Here is a 13,094-nt window from a genome sequence, read left to right on the forward strand (position 1 = left end):
TGTCATCGCTTCATTCATCCTTTCATCCCCCATCCCTCTATTCACCCCTCCTTCCTTGGCTGACACGCTAAAAGACACACTCACATTCTCTTTCTCTTGTAGACATACACAGACTCCTCTCACACGACTCTCACCACCTCTCCCTCTCCTCACACAAACTCTCCCTCTCCCTCTCCCTCTCCTCTCCTCTCCCCTCTCCCTCTCTCTCTCCCTCCCTCCCTCCCTCCCTCCCTCCCCTCCCTCCCCTCCCTCCCTCCCTCCCTCCCTCCCTCCCTCCCTCCCTCCCTCCCTCCCCTCCCTCCCCTCCCTCCCTCCCTCCCTCCCTCCTTCCTTCCTTCCTTCCTTCCTCCTTCCTTCCTTCCTTCCCTCCCTCCCTCCCTCCCTCCCTCCCTCCCTTCCCTCCCTCCACCTCGTGCTGATCCCTGTCTCCTGTGTGGGTTGCCAGGGGGACCACACCTGGCCACCATGCTGGGTCAGAACGTGCGCCTCCAGCCAGTCCCCATCCAGAGCCTGTCGGAGCTGGAGCGAGCCCGCCTGCAGGACGTGTCCTTCTACCACCTGGAGGAGAGGGACCTGGACTTCAAGATCAGCATCCCTAGAGGTGTGTGTGGGTGTGTGTGTGTGTCAGGTTCTCAGCTTTGTATGATGACCTTTGATCCTCTCAAGTACTGCTAGTTAAGTTGAAGGCAATCTCTGTCTTCTCTCTCTCTCTCTTTCTCTCTCTCTCTATCCCCTCTCTCTCTCTGTCCTCTCCCCCCCTCCCCCCCCTCTCTCCTCTCCTCTCTCTCTCTCTCTCTCTCTCTCTCTCTCTCTCCCTCTCTCTCTCTCTCTCTCATCTCTCTCCTCCCTCTCTCCCCTCTCTCTCTCTCCTCTCCTCTCTCTCTCTCTCTCTCTCTCTCTCTCTCTCTCTCTCTCTCTCTCTCTCTCTCTCTCATCTCTCTCTCTCTCTCTCTCTCTCTCTCTCTATAATGCCACATTTATTCTTCAGACCTGTGGTCTTCTGTTCACCACATTCCTCTCTTCTGTTTTCCTCCAGTCATCATCCGTCGCTTTTATTTGTTTCTTCAGGCCATGTTTCCTCCTCTTCTGCCCTTGGTGCCTCGTCTTTTGGTGTATTTTTCCTTTCATCCCTTTCACTTTCTCCTTTCCCGGTTCCCGCTCTCCTGCATCAGGCACTGGTTCTGCGGTTTCTCTCCAGGCTGAATCTGATTGGATGATTAATGTGTGTGTGTGCGTGTGTGTGCTGTTTACTCCATGGTGGATCAAATAGGAAGTCAATGTGAGAATCGCGAGTTGCGCAACTTCACGGCAGTGGTTGCCCTCACTCCTGGGAATCCTTTATTTTCCTCCCCTCATCCTCCCATCCTCTCTTTCCCGCACATTCACCCTCTTTTTCCCCATCCTGTTCATCCTCTCAGCCTCTGTTAAACTGACGTCATTTTCCACAGAAAAGACCCTCAAATCTGACGTTCATATCCATTTGTGGTTCCAAAGAAACAACCATACCTTCTAAAGAACCCAGTTTGGTAGAACCAGAACCCAGTTTGGTGGAACCAGAACCCAGTTTGGTGGAACCAGAACCCCCCTTCCATGTGGAGTCGCTCTGGTCCATCTTAAGCAGCTTCCAGGCTGTTCCAGATGTACAGGGTCCGGGGTCACTGCTAGTGTGGGAACGCTCTTCCATCGGTTCCCCTGTGATTCGGGTTCCCCCTGGGTTCCCCTCTCTCTCTCAGTCCTGCTGTGTGTTCAGCTCACCAAGCAAACAGCCTCTGCAACTCCTACTGAGAGACTGGCAATGAAGAGGGATGAGCTGTGTGTGTGTGTGGGTGTGTGTGTGTGTGTGTTAGTTTACAGGGTCCCTGTTGAGCTCTGACCCCTGCTCTGACCCCTCACTCTGAGCCTATGGAAAGTGTGCGTGTGTGAGAGTGAGTGAGTGTATATGGGTTTGTGTGTGTGTGTGTGAGTGTGTGTGTGTTTTGGTTTCCTGGCAGTGTTTTGTAGATTCTTTGACAAATCTCTGCTTTCTGCAGGTCTTATTTAGGGATTCTGGTACCTTCCTCCCATGCCCAAATCACTATCTTTCTCACTCACACTCCCTTTGTTAAATCCTTCAGTTTCTTCTCACTCCAAGACACATCTTTACCTCTGTATTACTCACCTCTCTCCCTTTCTCTCTCCGTTCTGTTTTCTGTTCATCTCCAACTCTCTGTGAAGATTTATCTTTTCATCAGATCCAGTAAGTCAGACACACATAGTCCCCCACACACACATACACTGATACTCACACACACACGGACACTCTCACAAACACACACGCACAAACACACACATACTCATACTCGTAGCGTTGCTTGGAGATTAGCCCGTGCCCTGGCTGGCGTGTGTGGAGGGGGAGGAGCCTGTAAGACTTGGAAATAAACTTTAATTTCCTGCAGTCATGGGAATTTGACCCCTCGTAAGCTTCACACACGCAAACACACTGCCACATGCACACAAAGCCGACACACAGACAAACACACGCACACACACTCACAAACTCAAAATTCCCAACTGCTCTGACAGAATTCCCAGCTTACTTTTCCTCCTCCACCTGGATGAGAGGACAGGGAACCCTTCCTCCTCCACCTGGATGAGAGGAGACAGGGAACCCTGCAGTTTGGACCAGAACCAGAGATACAGGAGCGACATGGATGTCTGTGCTCGAGACAACAGCAGCTGGGACTTGAGGGGGTGACCCAAACATGAGTCAGTTCCTCGTACTTCTGTCCGGAGCGAGGATGTTTAAGTACACTGGTCTTTAAACCGCTCCAGGACAAACAAACAAAAGACTCTAAAAGCTCTATTCTGGGAGAAAGTGTGTGTGTGTGTGTGTGTTGAGGAGAAGACAAGCATACCTAGAAACAGAGACATGTAATAAAAGTTGCTTGACGAGGTCGTACACGGGGAAAGTGTGTGTGTGTAGACGTTGTATGTATAGGTGTGTGTTTGTGTGCGTGTGCGTGTGTGTTTAGATGTGTTTGCGTAGGTGGTTTGTGTAGGTGTGAGTGTGTTTTCTTTCATTACATTTTCCCTGCTGGTGGTGTTTCTTTAACGGGGGCTAATTATGGTGTGCACCAGTGTGTGTGTGTTTGTTTTAGAGTTTTATTGAACTGTTAACAAGGTGCGGATATGGGATGGGACACAACACAGTGTTTTTTTCATGATCACTGGTGATTCACATCCAAAGAATCCTTGAAGTCCATTCAAAAGCGAGAACAATCTGTCGTACTTTTACTGTGTTGACATGTCTGTCTGAGCCCAGTTCTCTCTATTGTCCCTCAATACACCAATAAACATCCATCCATCCTCTCTCCTTACCCTCTCTCTCTGTTCTGTTTCCAGAGATTCGCAAAAGAAGGAAATCGCTGCGAAGGAAGTTCGATTCTTTCTCCAAGGAGAAGAAAGAACGAGGTGGGTATCCATACGCACAGATCGGTGCAGATCGGTTAAACTCACTCCTCGGGTGTGTATACAGGCCACCAGAACCTGCTGGAAACCTGGTGCGGGCGAACATCGGCCAAGTGTACAGTGTGTGGTAGCGTGACACGGTCTGTTACGCACAGACACACACAGCTAGTAAACGGCCTTGTGAGTTCTGGAGATCGTGGGTCAGTGTCTGGTGTGTGTGGGTGTACGTTTGTGCGTGTATTAATGCTCTGATGTACTGTGATCATTGCTTCTGTGTAAACACTTTCCTCCCAGGTCAGACCACTGGTGATGGTCCTTTCGAAACTATGACCTACTACTAATAGACAATAATCCTGTGTGTGTATGCGCGTCAGTGTCGCATTGTAGGAGAACGTTTCTCCTTGTTCGTTGGTCTGGAACATTCTTCTACTCCAGTGGTGGACTAAACAAAAAGAGTCTTCAGCATGTACTCACTTCTGCTGGAGTGCCTAGCGCACGCACGCACGCACACACACGCGCAGTGTTTTGTTCTCTCTCTTTTTCTCTCTCTCACACACTGTCTCTCTCTCTCTATCTATGTCTCTCTCTTTAGTATTAGCCATGTGGAGTGTGATCTGAGAATCTGGTAAAGAGATGTTCTTTTTTCTCAGGTGATTATCTACATCGGTGCCAGGGATAGTGCAAGACACACACAGATCGGTGCCAGGGATAGTGCAAGACACACACACTAGTTCAACAAGCATAGGTGCTTTTATGCAAACACACACCAACTTGAATTCCTACTGTTATTAAAGCACAAACACACAATAAAACAAATACACTTCATAGCTCCCAAAACACACACACACAAACACACACACGTATACGCACACACACGCACACTGCAGGTCAGTGTAAACCTTCCTGCATCCTTTAATGCCAGCAGACTTAGCCCTCCTTATCAAAACACAGAACATTAGGAGCTGGCAGGAGACGAACTGCAACAGCAGGGGCCGTCTCGTGACGTGTTATGATTGGACGGCTAAGATGGGATGGTTAGAATCGAACGGCCATGATTGGTTTGGCTCAGATTGGACGTTTATGATTGGATGGCTATGACTGGTAGGCAGGCAGGGTTAGGGTGTTGGAGGAAAAAGTATGCAGATCAAATTTGTGTTGCAAAACGAAGGAATTGACTGAAATTGTGTTGTGTTTATTTTGTCGTGATCAATAATCTATACAGTGTGCCCATGATATAACAGACTGTTTTTTTCCAAGATACACTTTTGGTCGTTGGCTCAGTGTTAGTCAGAGATCGTTAGAGAACAGACAGGACGCGTGGAGGAGAGACACAAGTGAACACATCAAAAAATGTCCCAAGGCCAGAATCGAAACCATGTCTCAGCCCACATGTCACGCGCTCTACCCAGTGAGACATAGCGGAGCCCCCACATGCACGTCTCCTCAACGAGTGAAGCAGGTTTATCATCATCAAAAGCACCGTTTTAAATCTACGCTCACAAATATATACAGCCACGCAGTGACTGGAGTACTGACACTGGCGGCGCTACAAAGCTACGGACAAAGCTAGAGGCTCCTTGCAACCTATCATAGTTTTCAGTCACGTGACGTCCGCGGTGACCTGGAGGGCAGAAAGCTGCTGGCGATGACGGCTCACACCGTTGAGACGCAGCAAAAGCCGGCCAATTTACCTCCCACGTTTCTTTGGATCACCTCTCAGCTAAAGAAAAGGGAAAGATATGGACACAAACTGCAAGTGCACTGCAACTTGTGATCCATATACAGCACCAGCTACCATTTTCTGCCCACAAGGGAGCGTGCCACTTGGAACGGGACGTCAGGTGAAAACTATGATATTCATAGTTAGGAAGCAAAACATCTGCATGTTGACCAGGATACATTCTTGGATCCAAGCCAGACTTTCCATTATGACCAGTGAATCCTGTAGGTTAAGCTGTACTCTCAAAGCCAGTTAATCACTCACACAGTGTGTTTCAGCCAGTCAGCCAAATCAGCCACTTTTTATATTTAACAGTTTGTTTAAATACTTTACCAGCCAGACAGCTTTTTAGCTAGCTAGCTTTTTAGCTAGCTAGCTTTTTAGCTAGCTAGCCTAATTACAGTTTTTTTTACAAACCAAGCTAGTCTAAAGACTCTGTGTCTGGCTACACAGAATGCTTAGTATTTACCAGATATTCAACATCGAGGTTAAGTCAGCCAGCTACCCAACAATTAGCCATCCAGCACCCAGGTTAGCCACTTAGCTGGCTAGCCACCTACTAGCCATCCAGGAGCTTGGTTAGTCAGTGAGCTGGCTAGCCAATAGCCATCCAGCATCTAGTTTAGCCACTTAGCTGGCTAGCCATCTACTAGCCATCCAGCAGCTTGGTTAGCCACTAAGCTGGCTAGCCAATAGCCATCCAGCACCTAGGTTAGCCACTTAGCTGGCTAGCCTCCTACTAGCCATCCAGGAGCTGTCTAGCCAACGACTAGCAATCTAGTATTTATGTTAGCTTCCTAGCCGGCTAGCCAACAACTAGCCACCAACAAGCCACCCAGTAACTAAGTTAGCCTCTTAGCTGGCTAGCCTGGTTGGCCTTCCTCCAAACAGTGACACCTGCCTTGAGGCTTAGCTGTTCCAATGCTGTCTGGCGTCTGTGCTTCAACTCGCACGTGGTTCACACAGATAGGGGTCAATCCCCTATCAATAAGACTTGTCCAGTTGGCATGCTTCCTTCCAGACAGTCCGCCACAGTTTAACTGGCTTCTGTGTTTGTGTCACTGTGTGTATGTTTGCCGGGTGAATGGGTTGTGCATGTGTTTGCCTCTGAGTGTGTGTGTGTGTGTATTATATCAAAATGCCCCAAGCCTCTCAAAAACATGTATGACAAGTGAAGACTGCAGGCCATGTTCTGACAGACAGGACCATGGTGGATGTGATGTCATCCGGTCACATGATCGTCTAATCTGACTTCCTAACAGTTGTTCGGTCTCATTCCCATCCCTCGCTCATTACGTCTCTCTGTTGTTCAGCTTGCCTAATACCCCGTTGGACCCATTAGTACAGATTAAACTCAGCAACCAGGACCACACACACACACACACATACACACACATACACAAACACACACATTAGTATGGATTAAAACACGTCGGTACGTGACAGCACGTGGAACAGCAAAGATTGACAGAGATGTGAAGTGGTTCCCACCCCACCCCAGGGGTGGAGGAAGGCAATAGATGCAACACCTTCCTGTTTGGGTGATCAGTCACAGGAAGAGGAGGAATGTTAATGTTTCAGTGGGGAATTCTTCACGGTTCAGAGTTACACTGCGTTTTTATATTAACTGCCTCTGATAACACATTTTGTTTTATCTATGTTGTCATGTCTTATCCTTTTCTCTCTTTTATTCTGTCCTATCCTTTTCTTTTTTCCATCTCTCCCTCCCTCCCTCCCTCCCTCCCTCCCCTCCCTCCCTCCCTCCCTCCCTCCCTCCCTCCCTCCCTCCCTCCCTCCCTCCCTCCCTCCCTCCCTCCCTCCCTCCCTCCCTCCCTCCCTCCCTCCCTCCCTCCCTCCCTCTCTCCTCTCCTCCCTTCCTCCCCATCCCCGCTCCTCCTCCCTCCCTCCCTCCCGCCCTCCCGCCCTCCCCCCTTCCCTCCCTCAGAAAACGGCCCCCAAGGCGTTCGGCATCCCCCTCTCCCAGGTCATAGCCAACGACCGCGCCTTCAAGCAGCGTCAGGACGCGCTGAAGGAGAGCCGGAGGGACTGTCTGGATCTGGAGGCCAGCGTCCTGCGCTTCCGCGCCCAGAAACAGCAGCTCCTCAACGGGAACAAGGCCGGCCAACCCGCCCCGGGCTCCTCCACCTCCACCATCTCCTCCTCCCTGCTGTCCGTGGCGCCACAGCTGACCTCGTGTTCGGCGTCGGCGGCCTTCGAGCTCCTCACCAAACCTCTCTCTCCCACCTTCAGAGACTGCACAGCCCGAGTGCAGAGAAGGGTGAGTCCGACACACACACACACACGACACAGGGTCAGATGGCTGAGTGGTTAGGGAACCGGGCTATCAGTCTGAAGGTTGCCGGATCGATTCCCTGCCGTGCCAAATTAAGTTGTGTCCCTGGGCCAAGCACTTCACCCTACTTGCCTCGGGGGGAATGTCCCTGTACTTACTGTAAGTCGCTCTGGATAAGAGCGTCTGCTAAATGACTAAATGTAAAATAAAAACGCGCAGACCAACAGAACCAACCCTCATGCCAGGATCTGTGTGAGAATGCGACCCTCCTTATCTGGATGGCTTCTGTCCCAGAGATAAGAGGACTATGTATGGCTGCTTGTTTGGTTTGGAAACCTTAGCACACATGACCTCAGCTGGAACTGATGGGTGGGTGGACGGATGGATGAAAGGGTGGATGGATGAGTGGATTAAAATCTGGCTAGATGAAAGGGTGGGTTGGGGGATGGATGAAGGCTGGATGGGTGGTTGGATGGATGGATGAAAGGATGGATGGATGAGTGCTCACTTCATCAATGTGTGTTATTCTTCTTTTTCTGGGATCCAACTAAAAGAAGTTTCTCCTCTCCTCCTTCACTGGGGAAGATGGATAGATACAGGAAAGAATGAGTCACACCAAAAGGCAAACTGCCAGATCTCTGGCAGAGATGAGCTGTCCTCTGAGACAGCTCTCACCACACAGATTCACGCTTATCTCTGAGAATATTTTTATTTCTTCGTTCCTGGAGAGTTCAGATACTGGAGGGTTGTCAAAGGACATTCCAAACTCACCTTTCCTCCCTTCTCTTTTCCTCTTCTCTCCTCCAACTTCTCCTCTCCCCTTCCCCCTTCCCCCCGCCCCTCCTCCCCCCACCCCACCTCTCCTCCCCCTCCCCCACCTTCCTCCTCCCACCCCCCTCTCTTCCCTCCCCCCCTCTCCTCCCTCCCCCCCCCCCCCCCTCTCCTCCCCCTCCTCCAGGGCGGTCTCTCAGTAGACTGCATCTCAGACCTGGTGGAGAGCCAGTCCCGCCTGCTGGAGGCTCTGCAGCTGTCCCACCCGGCAGAGCTGGAGCTGAAGAAGATTTCTGAGGGGGCGGAGCCTGGGGGCCGCACCCAGACCAAGCTCAGCCTCAACCCCATCTACAGGCAGGTGCCCCGCGTGCTGGAGAGGTGCTGCAGCCACATAGAGGCCTTCGGTGAGGGATGCACACCTGTGAGACGTGTGTGTGTGTGTGATGTGTGTGTATGTGTGTGTGTGTGTGTGTGTGTGTAAGCATGTCTCTCTCTCATGTCTACAGACTGTGAGACGTGTGTATGTGTGTGTGTAAGCATATCTCTCTCTCTGTCTCCAGGTCTCCAAACAGTGGGGATATTCCGAGTGGGGAGTTCTAAGAAGAGAGTTCGACAGGTGAGAAGCCTCTGGGCCGGCTGCCCTCTCCATCGCTCCTTACTTTGGCCTCTGTGACGCAATACTTAGTTGCGCGCAGCTTGTTGTTGGATTGAGAAGCAAGAGTTTTTTCTCTGATTGTATTTGACCCCATTGAGGAGTCTGAACCCTGTGTCAGGACTGTTGAAGTGATTGACTTCCTGTTTGTAAGTTGTGAGTGCAGGGGTGTGTCATTTGTGTATTCATGCAAGCTGTGGGTACCGATGACAAATGTGTTTGCGCACGTGTGTTTATGTGTATATACATATATGTTTGTGTGTGTGTGTGTCCCAGCTGCGGGAGGACTTTGACATGGGGACTGACGTGGTGCTGGATGAGGAGCAGAGTGTCCACGACATCGCAGCTCTCCTCAAGGAGTTTCTGAGAGACATGCCTGACCCCCTGCTGCCCAGGGAGCTGTACCCCGCCTTCCTGCACGCAAGCCGTACGTCACACACACACGCACGCAGGCACGCAGGCACGCACGCAGGCACGCAGGCAGGCACGGAGACTTCTTCTCCTACCCACACTGTTGTAAAAAATTAAAGGCAGATTCACTCAACCATGTTTACATCTGTTTCTAACTTTCCTCTCTCTCCCCCCTCTCCCTCATCCTCTCCCCCCCCCCCCCCCCCCCCTCCCCCCCTCTCCCTCATCCTCTCCCCCCCCCCCCCCCCCCCCCCTCCCCCCTCCCCAGTCCTGCGCGGGCCGGACCAGCTCCTGTACGTCCAGCAGCTGATGTACCTGCTGCCGCCTTGCAACAGTGACACGCTGCTGCGCCTGCTGGCACTGCTGCACACCGTCCAGGGCCACGCCCAGGACAGCCTGGGCCCACACGACCAGGAGGTACACCCAGGGAGAGGGAGGGAGGGAGAGGGAGGGAGGGGGGGAGGAGGGGGAGAGGGAGAGGGGGAGAGGGAGAGGGAGAGAGGGAGAGGGAGAGGGAGAAAAGGAGAGAGAGAGAGAGAGAGAGAGAGAGAGAGAGAGAGAGAGAGAAACAAAGGGAGAGGGAGAGGGAGAGGGAGAGAGAGAGAGAGAGAGAGGGAGGGAGAGGGAGAGGGAGAGGGAGAGGGGGAGAGGGGGAGTTTGTGTGAGAGAGAGGGAGAGGTGAGAGTGTGTGAGAGAGTCTTTGTATGTCTACAGAGAAAGAGAATGTGTGTTTATTTGCGTGTGAGAGTTTCTACGTGTCTCTGTCACTCTCCCTCAACACTGTCTGATTCCTCCCCCCACCCCCCACCCCCCACCCCCCGCCCCCCACCCCCCGCCCCCCGCCCAGATCCCAGGTAACAAGATGACGGCCGCTAACCTGGCTGTGATCTTCGGGCCCAACCTGCTGCAGGGGGAGCGGGGGACCGGGGGCGAGCGGGGGGCCGGGGGGGACCCGGGGCCCCTGGGCATGGGCATCGAGGACAGCAACGCCATCATCTCTGTCACCCTGCTCCTCATACAGAACTACCGCAAGCTCTTCACCGTACGCCACCTGAGTGTGTGTGTGTGTGTGTGTTTGTGTGCGTGCGTGTAAACACGTGTGTGTGGACTGTGTATGCAGGTGTGTGTATTTGTGTTTGTGTATACACAGCGTGCTTGTATGCACGTTTGTATACAGTATGCTTGTGTGTCTGCCCTTGTGTGTGTGTGTGCACATTTGTGTGTGTGTAAATACTTTGTGTGCGTGTTTGTAACACCCGTCCTCCTCCGCCTCCAGGTGTCAGCAGAGCTACAACAGGAAGTCCTCATGAGCCTGATCCAGACGGATCCTGACATCATCGACTACCTCCTCCGCAGGAAGCTCAGGTCGGCATGGAAACCATCACGGCACCCGCATCCCATAATAACAAACAGCAAAACCACGTCCCGTTTATTCACCTTTCATTATCAGAGCTGCTTTGGCGAGGGAGGTTACTAGTTCAAGTAATGTCTCGAGAGATTGAACTGTGGTCACACAGTGATGTGAGAATATGTCCTGTCGCTCTGACCCCTGACCCTTGACCTCTGACCCGGTGTCCTTCTCCTTTGACCTAAATGTTCCACTGTTGTCCCTCTTTCCTCTCACATCCCTTCATTTTCTTTGATCATAATAATATTCCATTTTATTTATAGTGCGTCCGTCATTCTTTCTCTCTAACATTTCTTTTACCCCCCCCTTCCTCATCTCCTTCTCCACCTTCTCCCCTCCCTCCTCCTGTTTTCCCCTCCACACTCCTCCTCCCCTCCCTCCCATCCTCCTCCCCCTCTCCTAACTCCTCCTCCCTCCTCCTCTTACCCCCTCCTCACTCCTCCCCCCCTCCTCCCTCCTCCTCTTCCCCCCTCCTCACTCCTCCCCCCCTCCTCCCTCCTCCTCTTCCCCCCTCCACACTCCTCCCCCCCCCTCCCTCCCATCATCCTTCCCCTCTCCTTACTCCTCCTCCCCCCTCTTATCCCCTCCTCCCTCCCTCCTGCCCCAGTGGCTGTCACCTGACTGTGGACTCTTCTGACCCACCCGGGGCGGGTCGTCGCGACACGGATGCCTCTCTGGACTCTGTGGGGGCGTCCAGTGGCAGTCTCTCCCCCCTGGAACCCCCCTCCCCCCTCTTCCCCCCCGACGGCCCCGACGGAGGCTCCCTCACCGGCCAGGTGTTCCTCAACATGCTGCGGCTCAACACCGGACGGAAACGTACGTTAGCATTAGGCTCAAGACGGGTAGGACACGTATGTTAGCGTGTTAGCATTAGGCTCAAGACGGGTAGGAAACGTATGTTAGCGTGTTAGCATTAGGCTCAAGACGGGTAGGAAACGTACGTTAGCGTGTTAGCGCTAGGCTCAAGACCCACTGTACAGATGAGTTTGATACTCTTGGTGAGAAACGAGGAAACGTCCCACAGTGAGGTTGCTTGTGTCACTACGCCCCCTAGTGGCGGGTATCAGTGTTGGAGGAAGTGCAGCGAAACAGGACACAGAATGTAGGGCCAGGCAACGGAACAGGACGAGGAAGAGAGGGAGAAGAAGAAGAAGAGGGGTATGAATGGGAAGAGGTGGCAGAGAGGAATGAGGATTCAGCCATTAATTAGTGTTACCGCCTCAAAACATTGCAGAGTTAGCGTTACATCGTAACACTGTAATGACACTGTGATAACACTGTAATAATGCTGTAATGATGCTGTAATGACATTTTAATAACACATAATAACAACAACATTGTCTCCTCCACCCTCCAGGTTCGTCGGAGTCTCAAAGGAAGTCCATCGGGCAGATAAGGCAGTTCCACTCCCACCACAACCTGCTCAGCCTGGCCTCCTCCTCCTCCTCCTTCCCCCTCCCCACCTCCAGGACCGGGGCCCACCCCGAGGACCGCGACGCCCAGGAGCGGAGGGGCCCGCTGGGGGAGGCCCTCAGCTTCGCCCTGGGCGCCTCCTCCTGCTCGAGCCTGGGCGCGGCCGGGGAGGGGAGCGTCTGGGTGAGGCAGGGGGCCCACCAGGAGGAAGGGGGCAGCAAGACCTCCACCCCCACCACCTCCAACTTCTGGGACTTCTTCACGGGGAAGGCGTCTGGGTCTGAGACCATGGTATGACAGGGAGGGGCGGAGTCAGTGGAAAGGGGGGCGTGGTCAAGGGAGGGGGCGGGGTCTGAGACCACGGTATGACAGGGAGGGGCGGAGTCAGTGGAAAGGGGGGCGTGGTCAAGGGAGGGGGCGGGGTCTGAGACCACGGTATGACATGGAGGGGCGGGGTCAATTGAAGGTGCGGAGTCAGTGGGAGTGGGCGGAGCCTAAGACCATGATATGATGGGGGGGGGGAGGGGTGTGATGGGGTTTGGGAAAGGGATGCGTGGAGGTGTTCCCAACTGTCACACTCACGCAGTGTACATAAACTCATACAGACGAAACATATGCTTTAATGTCTATGAATGAACATAAACACACACACACACTCACGGTGTATTTTATACACATGTAGATATCGCTGCATGGAACTTTTTTCAGTCATTTTAGCAACTGTGTCCCTTTCAAGTCTCTGTTGGTCCCAGCCAGCCAATCACACAAACCAGTAACACTCCAGCCAGCCAATCACACAGCCAGTCAGACAAAACAAAAGACCGAACACACATCGCCTAATCCAAACATTCTACTGTCCAAGGGAGTCAGGTGGCTGAGCGGTTAGGGAATCGGACTAGTAATCAGAAGGTTGCGGGTTTGATTCCCGGCCGTGTCAATTGACGTTGTGCAAGGCACTTCACCCTACTTGCCTCGGGAG

General features: G+C 52.6%; 1 protein-coding gene across 1 annotated transcript; it reads left to right on the plus strand.

Moving 5' to 3' along the window:
- The first annotated feature begins 451 nt into the window (after positions 1–451).
- arhgap36 (Rho GTPase activating protein 36) lies at positions 452–12,413 on the plus strand. The gene is made up of 11 exons (XM_067261500.1): positions 452–601; positions 3,382–3,450; positions 7,114–7,445; positions 8,419–8,635; positions 8,792–8,847; positions 9,160–9,310; positions 9,563–9,711; positions 10,142–10,336; positions 10,571–10,659; positions 11,310–11,518; positions 12,060–12,413. The coding sequence occupies exons 1-11, from the start codon at positions 466–468 to the stop codon at positions 12,410–12,412; spliced, it is 1,956 nt and encodes a 651-aa protein (XP_067117601.1). The 5' UTR covers positions 452–465; the 3' UTR covers position 12,413.
- The last annotated feature ends 681 nt before the right edge of the window (positions 12,414–13,094 follow it).

Source organism: Osmerus mordax, chromosome 23 (genome assembly GCF_038355195.1).
Source record: "Osmerus mordax isolate fOsmMor3 chromosome 23, fOsmMor3.pri, whole genome shotgun sequence".
NCBI classification, from domain to species: domain Eukaryota; kingdom Metazoa; phylum Chordata; class Actinopteri; order Osmeriformes; family Osmeridae; genus Osmerus; species Osmerus mordax.